The 25,645-nt window shown below is 32.9% G+C and overlaps 4 protein-coding genes across 4 annotated transcripts; 3 read left to right on the forward strand and 1 right to left on the reverse strand.

Annotated features, from left to right (window-relative positions):
• Window positions 1–960: 960 nt before the first annotated feature.
• On the reverse strand, window positions 961–6,003 carry LOC123229907 (protein IQ-DOMAIN 32-like). Its single transcript, XM_044655940.1, has 6 exons — window positions 5,683–6,003; window positions 4,549–4,881; window positions 4,279–4,461; window positions 3,846–3,926; window positions 2,084–3,719; window positions 961–1,411 (listed from the first exon to the last, which is right to left on the reverse strand). Exons 1-6 carry the CDS (start codon window positions 5,770–5,772, stop codon window positions 1,392–1,394), a joined length of 2,343 nt encoding a protein of 780 aa, XP_044511875.1. The 5' UTR covers window positions 5,773–6,003; the 3' UTR covers window positions 961–1,391.
• Window positions 6,004–13,337: 7,334 nt separating this feature from the next.
• Window positions 13,338–15,602, forward strand: LOC123230063 (cytochrome P450 83B1-like). Its single transcript, XM_044656163.1, has 2 exons — window positions 13,338–14,222; window positions 14,838–15,602. The coding sequence occupies exons 1-2, from the start codon at window positions 13,341–13,343 to the stop codon at window positions 15,444–15,446; spliced, it is 1,491 nt and encodes a 496-aa protein (XP_044512098.1). The 5' UTR covers window positions 13,338–13,340; the 3' UTR covers window positions 15,447–15,602.
• A 4,129-nt stretch (window positions 15,603–19,731) lies between these two features.
• LOC123229146 (cytochrome P450 83B1-like) lies at window positions 19,732–21,490 on the forward strand. Its single transcript, XM_044654758.1, has 2 exons — window positions 19,732–20,663; window positions 20,751–21,490. Exons 1-2 carry the CDS (start codon window positions 19,785–19,787, stop codon window positions 21,357–21,359), a joined length of 1,488 nt encoding a protein of 495 aa, XP_044510693.1. The 5' UTR covers window positions 19,732–19,784; the 3' UTR covers window positions 21,360–21,490.
• Window positions 21,491–22,677: 1,187 nt separating this feature from the next.
• LOC123229610 (cytochrome P450 83B1-like) lies at window positions 22,678–25,271 on the forward strand. The gene is made up of 4 exons (XM_044655536.1): window positions 22,678–22,701; window positions 22,813–22,939; window positions 23,626–24,479; window positions 24,563–25,271. Exons 1-4 carry the CDS (start codon window positions 22,678–22,680, stop codon window positions 25,169–25,171), a joined length of 1,614 nt encoding a protein of 537 aa, XP_044511471.1. The 3' UTR covers window positions 25,172–25,271.
• The last annotated feature ends 374 nt before the right edge of the window (window positions 25,272–25,645 follow it).

Consider the following 25,645-nt stretch of genomic DNA (forward strand, 5'->3'; position numbering starts at 1 on the left):
TTTTCACCTGGTACGACAGAACTTGCGATATGAAAACCCCATTTATAGTCATAGATAATTGTTTTTAACCCGAGTGGAAAATGTATTCAGGTCCAGATTACGTCTTAACTGGTTAAGAAGCCGATCGAGGTTAACAATCCAATACAAATTTTTTTTTTTAATAATTAAAGAATTTTAGAGTTAAAATTATTATACTAAATAAGTTAATATTTAATAAATGTGATTAAGATTTGAATTCAGATAATCTTTTTAAAAATTTTAATATTTTATTAGTTTTGTTAATCTCTAAAATTAAGATCTATATAAGTTGGAGTTGAATAATACTTGATTCCAACTTGACTGGTATTAAAACAATGTTTAATGAAACAAAATAGTAATCTGCTGATATGGTGTGAGTTTTGCATTATAAAATGGATTGGATTCAAGTTTCAACAATAACAAAATCTATTTAATGATTAAGCAAATAAATCCCAATTATGACCTGGAGGCACACATGACAATGTGCCATCGTAGGTCTTAGACAGAACAAAATTTTGCAAAATAACTCAATATAGTGGTTTGACCGGGTTGTACTGGTCCAAAACGTGTGGTTTAAAAAGTTTCAAGACTTCGAAGCCATGGTAACCGGTCACTGGATCCCGGTTCGGGATTTAAAACCGTGGAAACTGGCCATTAGATCCTGGTCCGAGTTTCAAAACCATGGTTATTTTATCCTTTGAGTGAAGCTAGAATTCACTTAAATTGTACTCTTTCTGCTACAGTTGTTTCCTTGTAATTTTGGAATTCGGACTTAATTCAATTAGCAATACAAGAACATGTAAATTCAGGCCAACCACCTGCCAAGGCATCCTAGAACCCAGATATCTAAGCCAGCTTCTGAATAATCAGTACAAGGCTCCATACAGTTGGTCGAGTATATAATCAATCAAATAACAAACAGATGGAAATTAAATCACGGGGGAATGAAAACTAATCAATTTATTACAATGCAAGTGGGAAAACAACTACAGCAGAAGCCTTCCACTTGATAGTCAATGTATCAAACTTTCAGATACACATCCCAAAACATCTGTAACAAGCCTTTATAATCACACAGATTGAATAAACACACAAGCATTCCTCTGGGCGAAGTTCGAAAAAAAATATTTAGAAATGATTGGGTACTAACAATATACACGGATCCTGATCACTCCTTTTTTATACCTTTACAGTATCCTTTCCTGCCATAATACCACCACAATGCATAGTTCAGCTACCACATAGTCGAATGCAAAGGAACTAGAGGTGTAGATCTATATAGTGATCAGTCACGTAGACCAACAATCCAATCCAATCTAATCCAAATCTCTTGTCCGAACAGGTTACTAACACAACTGCCATCATGCTTCTCATCACCTTTGCCATTTTCTCTCTGAAAAAAGCAAGAACCATGCAAACAAGTGCAAAAGTCAGTTTGCCAAGAACATTACATAAAAATTGACTAAAAAAGAAAAACCCTTTTTCAGTAATATTTGCATTTTACAGGTGTTAGTGTTTGTTAGTGTTGGCATGCCAGAATGCTCAGCCACTCCAGTGATTGTCAAGACATAAATCTAGCAATAATTATAGACAGTGGTATTGGTTGCTTTAATATGTAGATGAACTGAGCAGGAGAACATTCTTGGAAAATGCCAATACACAGGCAGAGAACATTTAGGAGGATGTTCACAAAGACAGAGCCCTTCCATGTACGCACCTACCATGTGAATGCTAAGTAATATGCATGTTCTTTATAAAAGACTAACAAGCACAGTAGTTGGAGAAAGACATTAATATAATCTCTAAAATACTCTGGAATCCATGACTACAATCAATAAGGAGCTCTTAGCATATAAATGGTGAACATTCTTCTTCTCGCATTTTTTTTTTTTTCTGGTGTATCTATGGAAGAGGAAAGGCCTGTAGAACATTCAGACATAGCCATACTTTGATCAAAAAAGCAAAAAAAAAAATAAACAGAGAAAGAAAACAGAAGCAAAGCTAGTGCAGATAAATCAGCACGACTATCATTTGAAGAAAAAAATGAGAAAAGTAAAGAAAGTACCATGAATAGGATGGGTACCATTTCCCTTTGCACCCTGCTGAGCTTGAGAAGATGACCGCTGGATACGGGGAGAACCGTGTCTTCCATTTGCAACAGGCAAGGAATGCCGCTTCTTGATGTAGATGTCTCTGTCAGGGACATCTGGACTTGATCTAGGTGAGTTATTTGCTTGAAGCTTGGCTCTTGCAGATTCTGTGGCTTGCATGAAATGGGGGATAGAACTGCTACTGCTACCATCTCCTGGTTGTTGGTCAATGTTATCACTTTTTGTAGAACCAAAGGAATTGCGTCTCTTCCCAATTTTCTGATCTTTTGGCAACCGTTCCATACTACTTCTTGCACCAGAATCATGATTTGGATTTGATGGAGATCCCTTGCTTGCTGACAGGGACTTATGCTTTCGGTTGGATCCACTCCTTTCTGTTCTGCTGTTTTTAGTTTTCACAGATACCTGGCTTGAAGGTGTTCCATGGGACTCTGGAACAGTCATATGGCTTCTGGGAGAGGCTTCCGGGGATGACCTGCATGTTTGATGCCCTGTCTCATTGTTCGGTACTTTGTGGACATCAGATGAAATACCTTCTGGCTTGTGCTCTAAAGGTGGAGAGTCTACAACTGCAGCTGAAGTAACAGATTCAACTTCGATCTCATCAACCTTCTCAGGTTGATCCACAACTGAATGGGACTTATCAGACACTGGGATTGTAGTTGCATCTTTGATATCAAGGTTACCTGAGTTGGTTGGATCACAAATTTCCTTCTCCGTCACTTTAGCTTCATTCCCATATTCTCTGGTTCCAACTTCAGAAATATCAGGAGAATCAAGAGTCGAAGTAACAGAAAGTTCAGTGCCACAGTCAGAGTCACCATAAAACCTAGACAGTGAATTTTCTGTTGTGTCAAGATCCTTTGTCCTGTTCAAAGTATCTGCCCCAGAGAAAACTGTGTCTGCATTTGAGTCAACTGATACATCTTGGTGCACTGAACTGATTGATTTTTCTAAATTGGCTGATGAACTGAGCTCCTCAAATTTTGATTGAGCAGCAATGAATGACAGATTACTTGACTTTCTTGATCCAAATACAAACTTCTTCTCCTCTGTCTCAAGATTGTCAGAGGCAACCCTTTTCATTGAATGTTTGTGTTGTTTACTTTCAATTTCAGGGTCACTAGAAAGAGAGTTCAGTTCCTTTTCAGAAGCTTCATCTGATTGCTTTACTTGATTATGATGATAACTCATCTCTGTTGGGATCTCATTCACATCAGATGTGTTGGTGTTCTCAGGCTGACACAGCTCCAAATCACCTCTCAACATAGAAGTTGGCTGGCATGGCTGAAAAACAAACTTGTCTGCATCAGGAGTCATCAGATTTTCTTCACTTTGAGATAGCATAACAGATTCCTTAACAACTGTTTTTGAGTCCACATGCACTGAATCACATGAAACTTCAGAATGAATAGTTTCTACAGGAGAGGCAAAATTCTCAGTCTTCTTTTTTTCAGGTGACTCTGTTGTTGGTGACTGTTTCATAGCTGAAGCAGACATCCATCTCTCCAACCAATTCCAAGCAGAATCTGATTTAGCAGGATCACATTTAATATTGATGGGCTTGGTCTTCGGTGTTGATTTCATTAGCTTTAATCAGAGAGAATAGTGGAGCAAAAGAGGATCAGTATGTCTGGGATAATCTGTAATAAGGAATGCAACATAGGCCTACAATACATCTGCAAAACTACAGAATAGAAATGACAACCTACATACCTGTCGAGCAAAACTATTGCTAAGTAGTTTCTCAATAGAAATGTAGGTTTCATTTGGTTTAGATACCAAATTTTCCTTCTCCTGAAACAATAAAGAATGAATAGAAAAAGTCATATCAAAGGATAAACAAACAACAACAACTGTTTCTACAAAATGCATGTAAGGATTCTTTCATTTAGAGGATTAGGTGACATTGTTACTTCTCTTTCAAAAAACCATAATCTAGGAGGGAAGAACAAAGATGAATTTGCATTAGAAACCTAAACAACTGTAATAGTCACCGCTTATCAAATAACGTAATAAATACAATTGTTTGACTAAATTCAACCAGCATTGTACAGAAAAAATTTGCTTCCTCATTAAACATCATCTAATTTGGATAGACTCACTTAAACTCAGTTGCATTACTGAGGTTTTTTGAACTGCATGTTACCTTCTTCTCAGTACTTGAAATATCCAGAGAAAGATGGGCATGACGAGCACGAACAAGACCTTGTATCTTAACAATGGCTTGAACACAACGTAGGGTTCCCACGGCATGTCTCCGAACTAAGTGCCCACGTACAGCAGCTTGCAACTTAACTACATTCTTAAGCTTTAGGAGTTCTCTTTTAGCCTAGAAAACAATTTTGAAGATAAGAAAAGTTAACTATGATAATGACTGTAAATTCATGAATCATACAATTCAGAAACAAAGACACACCAAGAACCCTCGGACAGCAGCCTGGATGACAGTAACAATAGACTCATCAGGGATTGAATTATGCTTGCTCTCAGTATCAGTGACAGCAGTGGTCTCAGATTTTTTCAATTCCACTGGAGTTGACAGCTGAGGTTTCTCTTCAATGCATTGTATCATGGACACTTTCTCTGGAACATTGGAGTTATTGGGTGGTAGGAAGTTGACATCAGCAGATTCTGGGCTCTCCTTTTTGGCAGATAAAGGGGTTTCTGTAATCACAGTGTTGCTTAGCACTCGATGCCGAGCAGATCTCTTTCGAAAACTCCACCCGCGTTTGTCATTTGCACCTTTGCTCTGTAAAGATATTCAAATATCAATTAACTCTGTAGGAGAAGCAAATGAAATTGCAATAAAACCAACCCCTCTTTCCCAACACCATTCTCATCCCGACTTTAGCCCTAGTGCCCAAATGAGAATTTCATAGAGCCTTGCAAGTAAAACAAAAAGGCATTTCACATTGAACGTATCACAACAGTGTCACTAATGGAGAAAAAGAGAGTAACAATTAGCTAAATGAGAACGGCAGCACCTGAACAATTAGTAAATAAATCTATTCAATCTAATATATATTTATAAATAGTACATTTGATTTTTCATTTTTCCATTATGGAAAGCCAATAAAATCAATGTGCTTCAATGCTTCAAGATTCTCAGTCATGTGATAACTTTTACAATAACCTCGGTAGTGGATCATACTGTACAAGACCAGCAGATACTAATAATTACGTCATCATTAGATTTGCTTGAAATGAACATCAGTAAAGACGCCAATGGAAGTTAAACTTAAAACACTCAATCCTCAAGAGTTCTAAGAACTACCACAATTTCAAATGCCACAACCCACAATTATCCAATTATACTTCTTCATATTTAACATAACAGTTACTACTCCTACAGAGCTGAGCTGAACTTGAGCGTTTACTCTGATAAACACTCTAGATTTGTCAGATCTTAACATAAACAACTTCAATTCTAGAGATGCAGCTTTAAAGTCGTCTAAACTCAAAAAACCATCAAATGTAAATCGAAACGACACAGCAAAGAAACACAACTGAGAAAATGAAAAGTCAAATGTGATAAAAACCAATTAGATACCTCAGAGAAATCAAGATCATCTTTATCAGCTGAGTCGCTACCACAGGCGATAATTTTCAAACAAGAAGAAGTGGATGTGGATCTTCCCATCTCTTTTCTTCTTTCTTATCTGTTTTTACTCGAATAGTCACACAGACCTCACTCTCTCCCACGCACTCTCTCAGCTCAGAATAGAGACCCTATATTTTTGTGTTGTGTTGGAATTGTAACAGAGAGACCACGGGCCTCAACGCACTCCTTAAATGTAGTTCACTCTTGCGTTGGAATCCGCCCATTGAGAAAGGCCGTTGCGTTGTTTGCCAGGTCCGTTGAGATAGGCGAGGTAAAGCTGTCAGATATCTCTACGCGCACCTTTTTTTTATTTTCTTAATTTAAATTAAGACAACTAAAAAAATAAGTGTCTTATGCAGACGTTGCTCTCACAACACTCGCGATATTTTACGGTCTTTCCACTCGCGTAAATAACCCATTTTTTCCATTATGGCATAATAATATAAGTGACAACACCTTACCAATACAATTTGAATCTAATCAACTACTTATAATATTTAAATATTAGCATTAAATAGAGATAGATTTAATTGATATTTAATTCAAATAAATTTAATTGAATTTAAATAAATCAAATATAAAATAAATAAATTTTAGTTCAATTCAATTCAAATCTTTTTATCACATCAATGTTATTGTATTAGAAAATCAATTTATTTATAATTTTTCTTGGTTATTTTAATAATTTTTTTTGTTATTTTATGATTCAAACAAATTAAATTTAATTTGAAATTGATTATAATATATTTAAGTTGGATTTGATATTGTCTTTTGTGCAAAAGACAAAAGGGCAAATAGATTAAAGGTGGATTAGGCTAAGATTAGGATATCTTGAGTTAAACCTATGGTTAAATATTAATTTAGAATTTTTTAATCAAGTCGGAATTAAAATATGCAAGTTATCGTGTGACACACGGCATGATTGAGAAATTGATGGATGGGAAAAAGTGGAGTTGAGTTGTTTTTATTTATTTATTTATTTAAAAAAAAAGGAGTTGAGCGTGGGGCCCTAACTGGGGCTTTTCATGTGAAGCAGGTGAAGACTAAGGAACAAAAAATACATTAAACGGTGTGTTTTAGAGGCAAACGGAGGTTGTCGAGTATCCGTCAAGCAAATAAATGTTACGGCGATACCATGGAATCAAACCACTACCAACCACCCAGTGAGTGACAGCTCTTTTGTCTTTACGCGAAACGTGGCTTATGGATGTGCGGACACGTAACCGCACGTGGAGTCCACCTTACTCTCTACCCCCCAAAAAAACATATTTATGCTATAGTAGGATAGTTTAGTTGCAATTATATTTGTTGCCTAGCTATAACCAGCTCTTATGCCTTAATTATTTTTTTTTTTGGGTAAGTTTCTTATGCCTTAATTATTCGTTGTTTGGTCTAAATCCAGCAATCCCCGTACCTCAAAGCCGCCTTAATCTTTTCTGTTCTCTTTTTGGTGGACATAAGTAGCATAGCATGCACCCACCACAGATACGGAAAGAGGGAGTAAGAGGTGGGTCATTCCACTAATAAGTAGATATAAGTTCAATCAATTTTTGATTTAATTTAAAGTTTAATTCAAATAAATCGAATTTGAATTAAAAATATCTTAATTTCAGTATGAGTTGAGCGTATTGTTCGAAAATCGATGACAAATCTATTTTTTCGAGTTTCTTATATAGAATTTTTACGAATAATATATAGGCAAAATAATAAATTTAAAATCCATACATTTTATAAACACAATATAGTAATCCTTTTATATGTACTTAGTAACTAGGGATGACAATGAGGAGGGACGGGGACGGGGATATTAATTTAAAGTTTAATTCAAATAAATCAAATTTAAATTAAAAATATCTTAATTTCAGTTTGAGTTGAGTGCATTGCTCGAAAATCGATGACAAGTCTATTTTTTCGAGTTTCTTATATAGAATTTTTATTAATAATATATAGGCAAAATAATAAATTTAAAATCCATACATTTTATAAACACAATATAGTAATCCTTTTATATGTACTTAGTAACTAGGGATAGCAATGGGGAGGGGCGGGGAGGGGATATCAATCCCCGCCCCCGTCCCCGTCCCCGTCCCTGTAAAGGATATCAATCCCCGTCCTCGCCCCGTCCCCATTACGGAGATAAAAAATAATCCTCGTCCCCTCCCTGCAAAGGAAAATCTCCTCCCCACCCCCTCCCCATCCCCGCGGGGAAAAATCCCCTCCCCATCTCTGCCCCGTCCCCGTGGGGAAAAATCCCCTCCCCATCCCCGCAGGGAAAAATCCCCTCCCTATACCCATAAATATAAATTTTAATTCTTTTATATATTTCAATAAATAAAATAAATCATATTTTCCCAAAATATCACTTGCTACAAGAGCTACAAAATATTCTTTGTTATTTTAGTTTAAATATAAAATTTTCATAAAATCTAACAATATGTAATAATCAATCTCTTCATTAGTAGCTCTTCATGTATGTGATTTAGGGTAATTTTATAATAACATTAAATTTAACATTTTTCATTCACTTCAATTGATTTTATCAAGTTTATAATTTATTATTTTTTGTGTGTAAAACCTGGTAGATTGATTAACTAAGTTTTGAAGTTGAAATGAGATTTGGTGCATAAAGTTAATTTGGTGCATTTGCATTTTATGATAATGAGATTCTGGGGTTTTTTAATATATTAGATTAATAGTTTAGAAATTAGTAAAAGCTAATAATTGATAATTCAAAAATTAGTAAAATTAAAGTTATAGTTTTAATAAATCATAATGTAAAAATTTCTAAAACTTAATAGTTTAGAAATTATTATATTAATATATTAAGTTTAGGGGGAGGGGATGGGGAGGGGAGGGGCGGGGCGGGGCGGGGACACATGTATCCCGTCCCCGATTATGGAGATTTTTTTCATCCCCATCCTCGTCCCTTTCCCCGTTAGGGTCGGGAAGGGTCGGAGCCCCTAAAGTCGGGTCCAAATTGTCATCCCTATTAGTAACACTTTAAATATGATTTTTTTAACTTTTTTGACAAATTTAAAAACATAAAATTTAGTCTCTGACACTATTGTTATCTCTTAATTGAAATCTCACCATGATGCGAAACTGTCGCGAACAACAAAATCATGTAACAATGAGGTAAGGTGCAAAAAAGATTAGAGATAGATTAAGTCACATCTTAGAGGGAGATTGCAAGAGCAATGACTTGATCTTTGTTTGAACGTAGATGAGAAGTAATTAACAGTTAAGTTGACAATGGATGGAGTGGGAAATTAGTGGGATGAGTTGTTGTAAGTCGCATTTGATGTCAAATGAAGCTAGAAAGGGAGAAATCAACATGTGGGATGAATCATTAGAGGTTTAATCGATGCATAATAAGTTGGAAATGATGATATTAAGGCGAGTAATAAGCCAAAGACAGTGAGGTTGGTGTCAAGATTATGTGTGAAAGTTAAATCATCATCAAATACGAGTCATTAAAAGAAAGAATGAAAACTAGGGTTTGGTTGACTCTCATAAAGAAAATGATAGGGTAAAAAGAAACTAAAAAAAATAGAATTGTAAAATAAATTTCATATTTTAAAAATGAAATAATTAGTGATTATATGATAATCTAACTTTCCAACACTGTGTCAAAAAGTATTAACAAAATTCGATTCTGGATAAGAAAATGTGATTAATGCTGTTATTGGATAAAAATTGTTTTTGAGTAAAACCTTGGGTGCAAACATGTAATTCACTCACCTCAATAAGCACGACGACGTTTTCACGAAATTGCAGCAATGTCTAAAGCTCACTGAAAGCAATAGTCGCAATCACAAAGGCAATCAAAGTCTATGCTTTTTTACTCATATTTTAGAGAATTATTTGCTGAAGCAAGCAACTGGCATTTAGGTACAACGGCATATGACTGTCCACCATTATGGCCCCTTTACATGTTATCTGGTGGAGCCCCTCTCACATGTCACATGGCTATAATGGGATCAAATGTTCTTTTCATAATAATTAACTTTCCATCTTGGTTTTGCATTATCAAGATCGAGTCAAGGGGGTGTTAGTTTATAAGTTTCAAATAACTTAATTTAAATCAATTAAAACGATATTATTTTGATGAATATATAATAAAATAATATTATTTAAAGTTATTTTTGTTTGATTATAATACCAAATTAATTTTCTTTAAGCTGAGCCAAGCTCGATTTAATTTAAGAAAAGTTTGTTAAGTTTGAACATAAATTTGTGTTCGACTCTTTCAAATCAAATAGAATTCGAATTACTCCAAACTCGAGTTTATCTCAATTTAGATCAAATTAATTTCTAATTAAAATAGAGTCAAACCTAAATATGGATTGACTTAAATTCTATTTGATTATTAAAAATTTAGTTTTAGTTGGTGATGGCATTAATGGAGAAATCGTTCAAACGTAATAGAAAAAAAGAAAAAAGGTCATGAAAAATAATAAAGAAAACTTATTAAAAAAAATTATCGCAAAAGATGAATATATCAATAACTCAAACTGGAGATGAGGCTACCCAATTCCAGTTTGAATACTTTCAAATTGAACATTGATTCACTTCTGCCCAAACCGAACCCTAAGTTACCTCAGGGTAATGAATGGTTCATACTCGGGTAAATAGGGCCGCCTAGCTTTAATCTATTCCAACAAAGAAGAACTAGGAGAAGCAGCTTGTTGGGAGTAAAGTCGCAAACGCAATGAGAGGTATTGATGCCACTTCTTAGCTTTCTTTCTATTATTGACTTTAGAAGCAAAAATAAGTGAGCATGGTCCCCACGACACTCTGGCGTTCTATCTTAGCCACAACATGCATCTAATTGTACTGTAATTTCAGCTTCACATTCACTGCACCACACAACATGATACAAATGGCTTGCTTTGGCTTCATTGAACTTTACCGAAAAGGCAATTATTTTGATGATTCATATCATTCAATGCTTCTGAGGGATTCACAGATAAAACAAAGGTAAACATTCAGAGGTTAATTTTAAAAAATAATATAATTTAAAGAAAGTTAATATAAAATTATTAGATTAAAAATATTTATTATTTAATGTTATCCAATAAATTTATTTAATAAACTCGTTTTAAAATTTAATTATGTCACTCTAATATCATTGATATTTTTTATATTTAAAATTCTTTTCTCCGCTTTTTCAAACGTTACACGTGATACGTATGTGCTGTAGTTGCATGGATAATCGTAAGTCACATGCTAATTGACAAGACAGTGAACTATGTTGGAGTAGGCCTGTTGCACGGCAGCTAACCCCAGGACGGCCCAACATGGCCTGGAAACAAGACAGTCCAGAACACAATGGGGCCTTCCCGCCAATCGCTAAGTCGAAGGCCTTCCGGACGTTTCACCATTAATGAAATTCAAATCTTGAGGAGGAGTCACTCTGCTTAAGGGTCAGATGATACCTAAACCCTCAAAGTGGCCAATAGCCGATATGTTAGGGCCTGTAAAACAATTAAGAAGGCTTTTACTCATGGTTTTTTAAATTGATAGTAAAATTATATATTTTTAATATTTTTTAAGGGATTGTGCTAAATCAACCCATAAATTTTACTTAAGATCTCAATATGGTTTGTATAGTCTATGAGCTTGACATGACCCATATTTTCGTTTCGTGAGTCATGTCGAAAATGGGGTTTTGTAGATTTCATGCCATAATTCTCATTTTCATCAACTAATTTACTCTCAAAATCCTTTCCTCCTTGTGCCTAGGAACTACATGTAATATGATAAGGCAAAGGGATGATTGAAGAAGTCTTCAATCCAACTTGATTATAGTATAATGAATATTAAATATGGTTTGTCCATGTTTTGTGGTTTTTTGCCTTCTTTTGGATTTCTGTTTAGGTTATAACTTGGCTGAAGTCACGCTTGTAATAAATAAAAGCTTGGTTACCTTTAGGTAGTGTCAAAGTTTAAATTAACGAGAAGTATGGATAAACTTGAATGCAAACATATGAAAAAATATTGTAAATTTTAAAGTATATTACTAGTTTTTACACAGATTAGTGGAAAATTTTAATAATCTGTTGCTACGGTATCACTATTATTTGAGTTATACGAGATTACAGATTAAATAGATTAAAACATGCAAGTAGACCTTTTTGTGTCTAACTTAATAGTATACTTGGCTGTTTTGTCTGTCAAGTCTTAGGCATGCGTCCCTTTTTCCATTGTTCAGAATTTAGTAGCTTGACAGTGTAATTTCCTTTCCTTTTGCAGACCAGTTTACCTTGATGTCGAGTGGAATTGTCCACCCCTAAAATCCTTGCGTCTGTTTTATTTCTACACTTCAGTAATTCATCTTACACAGAAAAAATTAGTTTAATCATGTTTCTTGCGTCTTAATTTATAGCTTAATCATAAACCCAACTTTTCTGTCATGTTATAAAGACAATTTCTCCATGGAAAGTCCTAAACTCGATCTATAAGAAATAGTTTTAGCCTGTTGCTGTAGCTGTTGAATCTTACCTATCACTAACCCCATTAACACCCTTATGACCATCAAGTTATTAGTTATGGTATCCAAATTCAATATGCGTTTAGGATTCAAAATTATCGTTTCCCATGAAAGCATTCTGAATAAACAAAAAATATTATTTATTTTCCATGAGAATGATAGCCCACGATCGAGATCAACCAGCCAATAAGAACAATGAACCTGGACTAGTTCATGATGTTAAGGTTTTCTTATTCTATAATTGTGACCCCTTTTCAATCAAGAACGTTGATGTAATATTGGTTATTAACATATTGTTACTTAACCTATCTATAGTCAGCCTGCGTACTTTCTTTTGTCCATGCATGCTTGTTTTGCAGAAAGAAACTACCGATAAAATGGGAAAATCATTGATTCATTCTCACTGAAGATGGAAGATAAATTTAATAAGGAATACAGAGAAGACATGAATATCCATAATCATGATTAACTGGATTTAATCTTGTTAACTTTTAATTTAAAGCTTCAGATACCATTAATATTTACATGCACGTTCATCATGACAATGAATCCCAACCAGGCTTCACTTGTCAAAATATGTCTCCCATGTCTTCTTGGTTCCGGAGTTCTTGACTCTAACTATCCTTCTTAATCTTGGATAGATTAAATAAATCAAACAAATATTCAAATAATATTTAACCAAACAGAATTGTGATCAAGATTATAATTCAGTGTAAGTCTAGGCGGTCATAAAATTTTTTACTCTTCAACCTACCCTGTTTTATGATTAGATATACGGTAAAACTATCAGGTCCCATCCATGCTCTAAACCAAAAATATTCTGTGTACATAAAATAACAGAGGATACCATGTGTACCAAAGTTGTGAGTATCCAATTTGTTACAAAGATAATATATTATCATGTGATTATGACTCTATTATATAAAGATTTATCGTCTAAATACCTAATTGGATTGAAGATAATATATTATCATGTGATTAGGACTCTATCATATGAAAATTTATCATTTAAATATCTAATTAGATATTTAAAACTGAGTGTAAATAGTTTTATGAAAATAATATATATATGTTTATCCCATTGCAGTTTCTGTCTCAAGTGTTCTCTGTTGAAATGGCGTTGCTAATCATTCTCCTATCTCTTCCCATCTTCCTCTTGCTTCTTTTCCAAAGATACAGACCAACCAAAAATGTCCACAGGCCACCTGGCCCTCGAGGTCTTCCATTAATTGGTAACTTGCATCAATTTGAGAACTCAAACCCTCAACGGTATCTTTGGAATCTCTCTAAACAGTATGGCCCTCTTATGTCTTTAAGACTTGGTTTCGTGCCAACCTTGATTGTATCCTCCGCAAAAATGGCGAAAGAGGTCTTAAAAACCCATGATCTTATATTTTGTAACAGGCCTTCTTTGCTCGGTCAACAGGTGTTATCTTACCGCGGCGTAGACTTAGCTTTTGCACCATACAGTGATTACTGGAGAGAGATGAGGAAAATATGCGTTGTTCATCTCTTCAATTCCAACAGAGTGCAACAGTTTCGTCCGATTCGAGAAGATGAAGTCTCCCGTATGATTGAGAAAATAATGAAATCAGTTGCTGCTTCTAAACTTGTCAACTTAAGTGAGTTAATGATGTCGCTTACCAGCACCATTACTTGCAGAGTTGCTTTTGGCAAGAGAAATGAAGATGAAGGAGCTGAAAGAAGCAGATTTCATACACTGCTTAATGAAACACAGGCTATGTTTGGAAGCTTCTTCTACTCAGATTATATCCCTTTTCTGGGCTGGGTTGATAAACTCACTGGTATGATCAGTCGTCTGCAGAAGAACTTCAACGAATTTGATAAATTTTATGATGAACTTCTTGCCGAGCATCTGGATCCAAAGAGACCAAAGAGTTCCCAGGAGGATATAATTGACGTTTTGCTCCAAATTCGGAAAGAACGTGGGTTTAAAATTGATCTTACATGGGATCAAATTAAAGGAGTGCTCATGGTACGTCCTTTCATCCATGTAGTCTAGGAAGCAGGGGAGCGCACCATGGGGTGTGTTTTGATTTTCCAAAATGTTTTCATTTTCGAAACGCCCCAAAAGTGTTATGAAACGCTTGGGAGGCGTTTCGAAAATACGAAAAGTTTTAAAATGCATTTTAAGAAAAAAAAATTGCTCTTTTCCTTAATTTTTTAGTCCATTAAAAAATAATTTTATATATTACTATCTTTTTGGTCTCCTCTCTGACATAAAAACTCATCTCCTTTTCGTCTTTAACTTTTTCAATTATTAATAAACACTAAAAAAATGATTTTATCAGATTTAATATATTTATTTGATTGTTAGTTGATAGATTAAATACGCTAAGTATATATTTACTTTTGTTAAAAAAATGTATCTTATAAAAAAAAGTTTTTATTTTTTGTTTAATAAAATTTAGTATTTATAAGAATAATTGATATACTTTTCATATTTATACGTTTATGTGCGATTTATTTAAAAAATATATATTTTTCAGAGTTCCCGATTGCTAGCTACGGTGATATGGGCATGCAGTTTAGCTTCTTCAGTCCGAATTCTCGTTTGAAAAACTTATTGATATCCATATTTTCTTTGCAGAACGTTTTTGTTGGTGGCACAGACACAGGTGCAGCTACGGTGATATGGGCGATGACCTACCTAATGAAGAATCCTGGAGCCATGAAAAAACTTCAAGAAGAAATCAGAAACAAAATTGGTGACAAAGGTTTCGTAAATGAAGATGATGTTCAGAGATTCCCTTATCTTAAAGCTGTAGTGAAAGAGACAATGAGATTGCAACCAACTGTTCCATTGCTAGTCCCAAGAGAAACGACAGAAAATTGCAGGCTGAATGGATACGAAATACCACCTAAAACAATGGTTTATGTGAACGCATGGGCGGTAGGAAGAGACCCTGAAGCTTGGGAAAAGCCAGAAGAATTTAATCCAGATAGATTCAATGGCAGTTCCATTGATCTGAAAGGACAAAACTTTGAGTTAATACCATTTGGTGGAGGCCGAAGAATTTGTCCAGGGATATATATGGGACTTGCAATCGTGGAGCTTGTTCTTGCAAATCTTGTTTACAAATTTGACTGGGAAATGCCAACTACAATGATGAAGGAAGAGTTAGACTTTGATGTTTTGCCTGGCGTTACCATGCATAAGAAGACTCCTCTCCGGCTTATGGCTAGGAACCATGTATGAATAAGAATTGATCAAATTAGAGAGCAGCTTATTTGAGGTATGTTATGTAATTTACATCCTTTAATGATCTATATTTCACCGTATTTGCACACATGATGTGTCAGTACTCAGTAATAACAAGTCAACTTATGTTTCCAATTGATCGTAGATATTTCAGAATTATAAGTATCAAATATAATTTTATAATTTGAATCAAGTATCATGCATAGAGTTAGTTACTAAAGGTGGAAAACAGAATAAAGGTGGATTTAATTTGAATTGGTTCGGTTTAAATTTATATTACTTAATTTAAGTTTAAGTTTGAATTCATTCAAATGAATATAAGTATAATTGATGAAGAAAACAATATTATAAAATTAGTGAATAATATATTTAAAGATATAAATAAGTTAAATTTGAATTAAGATATAAAATTAAAATTAATATTAAAATTAAAAATAAAATTTAATTAGTTTAAGTTAAATAATAAATTTAATCTAAGTTAACTTAATCTACCTCAAAAAATGAGCCTACTCCCACATCACTTTATTCGGATGCTCTCTAAACCTTAGGGATAGGTCGATTTTGGCCCTTGTATTAAAAGTCTTGCATTCGGGAATGTGCTAGCTGCCAAATATGCGTTAGGGCATAAGTGTGAGAAGCTTACACTGTGTTTTTTATAACATATTCAAGGGGTAAGTGTAAAAAATATACTCTGAGAGGGTCAAAGTTATCTTAAAAAGGCCAAATGACTTATTCCCATAGGAGGTATAGTGAATTTTTAAATTTTTATTTATCAATTTTTAAAAATTTAAACATTCATCTGTAATTAAATTTTTATCAAAAATTTTAATTAATATTAGGGATTAAATCATTATTTAACAAAATATTAAAATTTTACCATATTTTTTTCTCATATTTAAAAAATTATATTTTTCTCCCAACCTAAGGTTTAAAAAGTGACAAAACCCTCTCAAAAGTTTGTTCCTCTTCCTCTGGCGCCAATCTCACTTTCCTTGACCGTCGACCGTCCTCTCTTCCCCTCTTATCTCTCTTCTGTTCTCTCTCTATAATCTTTCCAATCATTTTCTATCGAAAATGAAAACGAAGACAAAATTGTCTTCGTTGGAAGAAAGACGTGTCGTCTTCATTTGAGATAAAGACCATCAGATTACAAATGATATTCAGGATTTCAGGTCTAGATTTATAATTTTGTAAACTTTAGATTGTAAATTAAATACAATTATAAATAAAAAATAACATAAATTAAAATATCTATAATTTATAATTTATAAATAAAATTATATCATAATTAAAATATTTATATTTATAATATATAAATAAAATAATAATATAATTAAAAAATTATGATATATCAGAATAAATTATACTAATAACATTATAAATTTTAATAATTAGAGAAGAGATAGGAAAGAAAGCATACACTATATTAAGAGCACTTAAAAAGAGATACAAGAAATAGAATTCAAAATAAAGACCTCAAGCGTATCTAATTTCTCTGTCTAAAACAAAAATGAGGGCCTACAATACAACCAATTAAAAACAGTTGCGTGAGTAAATTTAGGCTACTCCGGATGAAAAATCAAGAATTCATTATCACCATTAGATGAAGTTGTTAGAGTTTATAATCTGAAGAAAAAAATTTAATAAAATTTATATTTTTTTAATATTATTAATAAAATAATAATTATATTTTTATTTAAATTTTTTAAACCTAATAAATATATATTTATTTTCACATATTAATATACTGGTGAAAAATAATTTTTTGGCCTTTGATAAAACGTATTATTACCTCTTTTGAAAAGACCTTCCGTTGTAGAACCCATCTCCACGCTGAGGTGTCATCTAATTATTGAACACTTCAACCAGTCCCAATAGAAAATTGATCAAGTCTGAATTCGTAACCGGAACGGCTTTGCCCGGAACCAAAGTGGGTATTGGGTTGACAGAGACACAATGCGTAGCAGAATATAATCTGTATGGATCCAATGACAGGACACGTGTAAAAAGCAAAGAGCCAAGTCAATATCAAATTGGATTATTATAAAGAAAGGAAAAAAAGCTCCATCACCACTTTCACTAAAAATTTTTCTCTAATACAACGAACGAACAACTTGCAAGGGGACCCATTGTGGTTGAAATTATGCAACAAAGAACATGTCCTGCTTACATTTCCAACTTAACCCCGTGACTCTAGAAATTACATTTATTGCTTCTTAAGTTTTCTGTCACATCTTGCTAACTGGCTCATAATTTGGTACTCGTACCAACAAAGCAACAATGTATTATTATTTCCCCTGATAATGCAATTAATACACACAATGAAATCAATTCATCAAAATTGTTCCAACCAAAGGAAGGAACCCCAAATTATTAGAAAAAAAAAAAAAAAAAGAGAAAGGCCCCCAATCCCCATCAATCTGTACACATATATCAAAGAATGGTTAAACAATGACAACGAGGGGGCGTAATGAAAAAAGAATCATTAATAGCTTGTTTTCATTGGTGAAAAGTCAATGTTTACCCTAAATAAGGCATCCTAAATAAAACAACAATAAAATATTATAAAAATCTTCCCTTCCTTCAATTATTAAAATCTGACATCATCGTCTTGTGGAATCAGTCTGGATACTTACAACTTGTATGAATATATTTAAAAAAACAATCACTTTCAAATGGCGATATTTTTAAGATGCCGCCCATTTCTGGAGGAGATAAGCACCACTCACTAACTGCCGTCTTGCTCCAAATGTTGCCCTTTGAATTCGGCTGAACTTGGATGGACCTCGAGCTCAGACTTTACCGATTCAACAAATTTAAACTCTATATACTGTAGTTGAACCGAATTTGAGGCAATTACTATTTTTTTTAACTCATTTCCATTATATCCCTATGCATTAATAATAAAATTATGTATGATTTTATCTATAAATATTATATTATTATATAATTAAATATTATTTTATTTTTTATTTTTAATTATTTAATCATATAAAATATATCATTATTATTTATATATTATTATCGTTATTCAATCATACAATTTTTTTTTATTAATAGAAATACAGCACGCCGGTCAAATAATTTGGCCTAACACCTTAAAATATTTATTAACAGTATACTAATTAAAGACCAGAATACATTAAAACCTAACAAAAGCAAGAAAAGAAGACAGCTGACAGCTTCATTTTCCACAGCTGACTTGATATACTAGAAAAAATGAAGGACGCAAATACATACACGTAATATTTTGATAAAGATTGTACAAGTTAAAAGCATATTACAATTTACAAATTGAAATATTTTTTATTTAATAAAATAAAATACATAAATAATAATATATTATTATATAATTAAATATTATTTTATTTTTAATTTTTAAATATTTAATTATATAATAATATATAATTATTTATTAAAAAATTATACATATAATATTATTCTTTTTATGTGTTGATATTGTGAGATTTGATAAAAATTTATATATTGATAAAAATATAAAACACCAATAGTGAGATTGAAATAATTTGAATTAATATCTTTATAATAAAATTATATGTATTTAGTTTTAATATTAAATTGAGATTTGAGATAATCCAATACACTATTTGAATATTTAATTATATATTTAAAACTAAATATATATAATTTTTCATATTTTTATATATTAATAATTATATTAAGTGATAAAAGTATTTTGAGTTATCAAACTATCAATTTTTTTTCTTTTATTAAGAGGACTCTCTCTCTCTCTCTTTCTATATATTTATTTATTGAATAAATTGAATTTTTGGATTCTTTTATTGAATGAATCAAATAATCATATTTTCTTATAAAATAAAATAAATTTAAAGTATTTATTATTGAAGATTTTGAATAAATATAATAAAAAAATTTGTTTTGTTTTCTTCTAAAAAAATGATTAATTTGACATCGTTATATAATATAGCAAAAGTTTATACTATTTAATATGAATAAGAGCAAATTTTGTCTCTTTTTTAAACTTAAAAATTCAGTAAATTCCTTCAATTGAAAATAGAATTTTGTGAAAAAATTTATAAAAAAAAAAGGTCATAGTTAAGATACCTCCATATATTGTCATCTTTTACATTTATCATGATAAATTGGATAAAATAAAATAAAAATCTAATAATAAAACTATGTTTATTTATTTAAAATAAATAAATAAATAAATATTTATTTATATGTATTAATATAATAATATATATAAATATGTATATAATTACGTAGGATCGTTGAAATTCTAATTACTGATCAACTTTGAAGCCTATTTAGTGAGGTTCTGCTTTTGAATTTCTTGTAAGATTCAACACAATGGCATTGCTAGTTATCCTTCTGTTTCTTCCAATTTTCTTCTTCTTTCTTCTCCAAAAACAAAAACCACTCAAAAGTAATCGTCTGCCACCTGGTCCTCGGGCGCTTCCCTTAATTGGCAATCTGCACCAGTTTGATGGTTCAAACCCTAAGAAGATGTGGAAGCTTTCTAAAAACTATGGCCCTCTCATGTCCCTGCGTCTTGGTTCAGTTCCAGCCATTTTAGTTTCATCACCAAAAATGGCTAAAGAGGTCATGAAGACGCAGGATCTGGCATGTTGCAGTAGGCCTGCCTTGCTTGGCCCACAAACTTTGTCTTACAATGGCTTAGACTTGGCGTTTTCACCTTACGATGATTACTGGAGAGAAATCAGGAAAATTTGCGTTGTTCATCTCTTCAACTCTAACAGAGTTCAACAATTTCGACCCATTAGAGAAGATGAAGTTGCTCGTCTGACGAAAAAGATATCGAAAGCTACTGCTGCTTCTAAGACAATCAACTTGAGTGAGCTTATGTTCTCTCTGACGAGCACAATTATTTGCAGGGTTGGATTTGGAAAGAGGTACGAGGAAGATGGAATTGAGAGAAGTAGATTCCAGGCTCTTCTTAATGAAACTCAGGCCTTGTTGATAAGCTTCTTTTTTTCAGATTATTTTCCTTTCATGGGCTGGCTTGACAAGCTCACAGGAATGAGGCGTCGCCTTGATAACAACTTCAAGGCTTTTGACAAATTTTACCAAGAACTCATTGAAGAGCATTTAGATCCCAACAAACCTGAAAATGATCAAGAGGATATAATTGATGTTCTACTGCAAATTCGGAAAGAGCGTGGATTTAAATTTGACCTCACTTCTGATCACATCAAAGCAGTGCTCGCGGTATCATAAAGCAATTTTTCTGAGCTTTATTTCGTACATACTATAAATTTTAATATGTCTCATTATTTTGGTTTTTCTTTGCTGCAGGATGTATTTGTTGCTGGGACAGATACGAGTGCAGCTACAGTGGTGTGGGCGATGACCTTGCTTATGAAGAATCCTAGAGTAATGAAGAAAGTTCAAGAAGAAATCAGGTCTGAAGTTGGAAACAAAGGTTTTGTAGATGAAGATGATGTTCAGAATCTGCCATATCTCAAAGCTGTAGTGAAAGAGACGATGAGACTGCAACCAACAGTTCCTTTTTTGGTCCCAAGAGAAACAATTGAGAAGTGCGTCATAGAGGGATATGAAGTACCGCCTAAAACACTTGTTCTTGTGAATACATGGGCGATAGGAAGGGACCCTGAAGCTTGGGAGAACCCAGAAGAATTTTATCCCGAGAGATTCATAGGGAGTTCTATTGACTTTAAAGGGCAACACTTTGAGTTGATACCATTTGGTGCAGGTAGGAGAATTTGTCCAGGGTTATTTATGGGAATTGCGACTGTGGACCTTGCACTTTCTAATCTTCTGTACAAATTTGATTGGGAAATGGTGCCTGGGATGAAGAAAGAAGACTTGGATTTTGATGTTCTACCAGGTATTACCATGCACAAGAAAAATCCTCTCCTTCTGATGGCTAGGCCCCGTAAATAAGAGAGTCAGAAACATTGAGCATATTGATATGTCAATGAAGTGTTTTAACTTTTTCAAATGTAGAGAGCCCCCTGTGTGATCGATACTGCACTGCAGATCGAAGTTCATAATAATGCTTCCCTTGCTTATTATTCTTTCTTATGGATGCTGATGGATATGTGCCTATTGCAGCAACAGTTTCAAGTTTAAACTACTGCTAAGAAATATCCCATTTTCATTCATAAACTGGTAATTTTAATAGGCAAAACCATAAAGGATAAACTCCAATTGATTGAAAATTGATGCACTTATAGAAGTTATAAATTTTGTTTGTATGTTTGAGCTGAAAAAATTTCAGTCTTGCTTTTATTGTTTTTAGGGAATACACCCCAGTTCAAGCCTAAATTTTTCAATTTTATAGATACATTACAGTTTCAAACCGCTTGCTTTCAGGGAGACCGCACCAATGTGATTGGAGGGTTGTACATCATATGTTCAGAAACACATAGTTTTAGCATCTCTTAGTCTGTAACAACTACATAAGAAACCAAACTTTTAGTTGAGAAAGAAAAAATGAGTTTGTAGTGTCAATTATAATCGATTCTACGATCTTCAAATTTAATATTTTTGTGGATGGTTATATCTATGACCTCTATCCAAATTCAACCTGAATAACACTTAATTCAAAAATAAAAACTAAAATTCTGAACGTATTTAATATTTTTGTGGATTGATGCATTAAATGTATTTTGAGTTCAAAAATTATTTTGAACATATTTAATATACGAATAATAAAATATTATAAAAAATATACATATTTATTAACTAGTGATGAGAATAAAGACGAATGATTGTCTTCATGAAAGTATAAAGTCTTATTTGGGATACTAAAATTATACACATATCTATCACACCCATCATCAGATGGATCTCTTACATATTTATAAACATTAATCTATCATTAAATAGTAAAAAAATAAGTATATACGATAGGAGGTTGCTGCTTGAAAATGATATTTTAATTGTTAATAATCATAAAACATATAAATATTAGGCGACCAACTATCATGAGTCCTTTTCCTTAATAGTCATAATACATATAAATTAATGATAATATGATAAAAATATATTTAAAAATTTGAATGATTTTTACGATATTTTTTAAGATGTAATAATAATAATAATAATTTTTTTAAAAATATTTTATAAGATAAAATACAAACAAATTATGTTTTTAATAAACGATATAAAAGGCGACCGACTATCATGAGTCCTTTTACTTAATTTTTTTTCTTTTCTTTTCTTTTCATTATTTTCCTTCTTCTCCCTTTGGCCTTATATGATCAATACCCTTCTCCAGTTGGTAAGCCACTAGCTTCGCATCTAGAAGGTGGCATTGCTAGGTGTTGAACAGCCGTTCTAAACCAATTTGTGTTGGCTATCATAAAATTTTAACATATGGCTCATCTCTAAGTTTACTTTCTCAGTTTCGCCATCTCTATCCTTCTCCATTGCCTATGTGCTTTCCAATCAAACGAAAAATCACACTTGCTCACGTCGATTTCCAATAATTAATTTATATATTTTTATTATTTTACATATTAAAATATTTATATTATTTTTATCTCTACCCTTACAAAAATTTATATTTATAATTTTATATAAAATATAATTTATTATTATTTAATTTACAATTTTATATTATTATATTATTTGATATAATTATAATGCAATTAGAGTATTAATGGTTAAAGTTACATATAAGTTGACAAAGATATAAATTTAGATTAAAAAAAAGTACAAAAAATGGGTTGACGAGAACATTCAACCTTAGCACTTGCATCAACGACAATCTGTTTTTTATCTATTTTTTATCTAGACCTGAATTTTAGTCAATTCATTCGTAACTTTAACCATTAATAATTCAGGTATATTATAACAATATTTAACAATAAAATAATATGAAATTATAATATCAAATAATAATAAATTATATTTCACATAAAATTATAATCATAAATCTTCGTAAAGTTAAAAATAATGGTAATTTAAATATTTTAACACATAAAATGGGAAAAATATTGAAGTTATAAAAATTGTGGTGTAATATATAAATACGTCCATTTGGGGCAAAAAAATTCAGTGACCTTATTTTTCCAGTTCACCATGTACCCTTATTCTAAGAAGGCCTGAAGTGTATTTATTGGGGTTCTGGTTTGCCTTCGTTGTATGCATGTTAGCAGGCAACACATAACATAATGGAACTGCCAATCATCGTTCTGTAATTTTCCTATCTTCGTCTTGTTTATTCTTCAAATAAAAAAAACATCAAAGAGCGTCCGTTTACCACCTGGGCCTCGGGGGCTTCCCTTGATCGGAAATTTACACCAATTTGTTGGTTCAAAGCCTGAAAATGTGTGGAAGCTCTCTCAAAAGTATGGAGCCCTCATGTCCTTGCGGCTTGGCTACGTGCCAACCCTGATAGTTTCATTGGCAAAAATGGCTAAAGAAGTTATGAAGACCTATGACCTTGTATTTTGCAGTAGACCTGCCTTAATTGGTCAGCAAAAGTTATCTTACAATGGGCTAGATTTGGTTTTTTCACCCTATGATAATTATTATAGAGAGTTGAGAAAAATATGCGTGGTTCATCTCTTCAATTCTAACCGAGTGGCAGATTTTCGTCCGGTTAGAGAAGATGAAGTTTCCCGTATGATTGAAAAGATATCAAAATCAGCTGTGGTCTCAAAACCTGTCAACTTAAGTGAGCAAATGATGTTTCTTACGAGCACCATTATTAGCAGAATCGGTTTTGGCAAGAGGTATGAGGATGAAGGCACTGAAAGAAGCAGATTTCATGCTTTACTTAATGAGACTCAGGCCTTGTTCGTAAGCTTCTTTCTTTCCGATTATTTTCCCTTCATTGGCAGCTGGGTTGACAAACTCATAGGAATGGTAAATCGTCTCGAAAACAACTTCAAGGAATTTGATAAATTCTACCAGGAGCTCATCGAGGGGCATTTAGATCCCAACAAACCAAAGAATGATCGAGAGGATATAATTGATGTTCTACTGCAAGTTCGGAAAGAGTGTGGATTTAAAGTTGACCTCACTTCTGATCACATCAAAGCAGTGCTCATGGTCTTATCTTTTCCATAAATTTCTCAACTTTGTTTAGTTTTCATATAAAATATATACGATTTATCAATTTTTCTTCTTTGCAGAATGTATTTGTTGCTGGCACAGACACCAGTGCAGCCACGGTGGTTTGGGCGATGACCTACCTGATGAAAAATCCTGAAATAATGAAGAAAGTTCAAGGAGAAATCAGGTCCAAAGTTGGAAACAAAGGTTTTGTAGATGAGGATGATCTTCAGAATCTGCCTTATCTTAAAACTGTAGTGAAAGAGAATATGAGACTGCAACCAACAGTTCCTTTTTTGGTCCCAAGAGAAACAACTGAGAACTGCGTCATAGAGGGATATGAAATACCGCCTAAAACACTCGGTCTTGTGAATACATGGGCTATAGGAAGAGACCCTGAAGCTTGGGAGAACCCAGATGAATTTTATCCTGAGAGATTCAAGGGGAGTTCTATTGACTTTAAAGGGCAACACTTTGAGCTGATACCATTTGGCGCTGGTCGAAAAATTTGTCTAGGATTGTACATGGGAATTGCTACTGTTGACCTTGCACTTTCTAATCTTCTATACAAATTTGACTGGGAAATGGTGCCTGGAATGAAGAAAGAAGATTTAGATTTTGATGTTCTTTCAGGCATTACCATGCACAAGAAAAATCCTCTCCGCCTTATGGTTAAGTGCTATAAATGATTGCAGATCGATGGGTCATTTGTGTTCAATGTTGACGAATTAATCTGGCCGGAGTTCGAAGTTTCTGATCGCAGTTTTCTTGTTTGCTACACTGTGTAATAGATGTCAACAAGGCAGTGTTACTAATAATAAAGTTGTAAAAGGGCAAAGGACTATTTCCCACCTATGTTTTAGCCGTTTCTCAATCACATATCTACACCAGATAAAAAACCCAATCACCCATCCAAAATTTAATTTGTTTGTTCCACCCACATGTTTTTCAGTTAGATTAAAGGGCAAATTAGTAATTTCATCAATAATATTAAATAATTAAAATTTTATCTCATTTTTCCCTCTTTAATTTGAAAAACTAACATTTATCCCTTGAATTAAGTTTTAAAAAATTTACTTTTCCCCCCTGAAATGTAGCAACTTTTTCCGGCGACGGCTGAAAAGATTTCATCCAAAGGTCGACCACCTCTGGACGACGATCGT

This window comes from Mangifera indica, chromosome 11, assembly GCF_011075055.1.
Source record: "Mangifera indica cultivar Alphonso chromosome 11, CATAS_Mindica_2.1, whole genome shotgun sequence".
Lineage (NCBI taxonomy): Eukaryota > Viridiplantae > Streptophyta > Magnoliopsida > Sapindales > Anacardiaceae > Mangifera > Mangifera indica.

Bases quoted from the DNA above. Each gene is read 5' to 3' on its own strand.
- LOC123229907 (XM_044655940.1), bottom strand. From the start codon at position 5,772: ATGGGAAGATCCACATCCACTTCTTCTTGTTTGAAAATTATCGCCTGT. The intron at 4,882-5,682 runs GTATCTAATTGG...ATATCTTTACAG, and splicing joins ATGATCTTGATTTCTCTGAG to AGCAAAGGTGCAAATGACAA. The intron at 3,927-4,278 runs GTAACATGCAGT...TTATTGTTTCAG, and splicing joins TTTCAAGTACTGAGAAGAAG to GAGAAGGAAAATTTGGTATC.
- LOC123229610 (XM_044655536.1), top strand. From the start codon at position 22,678: ATGATCAATACCCTTCTCCAGTTG. The intron at 22,702-22,812 runs GTAAGCCACTAG...CTCATCTCTAAG, and splicing joins TCAATACCCTTCTCCAGTTG to TTTACTTTCTCAGTTTCGCC. The intron at 24,480-24,562 runs GTCTTATCTTTT...TCTTCTTTGCAG, and splicing joins ACATCAAAGCAGTGCTCATG to AATGTATTTGTTGCTGGCAC.
- LOC123230063 (XM_044656163.1), top strand. From the start codon at position 13,341: ATGGCGTTGCTAATCATTCTCCTATCTCTTCCCATCTTCCTCTTGCTT. The intron at 14,223-14,837 runs GTACGTCCTTTC...TTTTCTTTGCAG, and splicing joins AAATTAAAGGAGTGCTCATG to AACGTTTTTGTTGGTGGCAC.
- LOC123229146 (XM_044654758.1), top strand. From the start codon at position 19,785: ATGGCATTGCTAGTTATCCTTCTGTTTCTTCCAATTTTCTTCTTCTTT. The intron at 20,664-20,750 runs GTATCATAAAGC...TCTTTGCTGCAG, and splicing joins ACATCAAAGCAGTGCTCGCG to GATGTATTTGTTGCTGGGAC.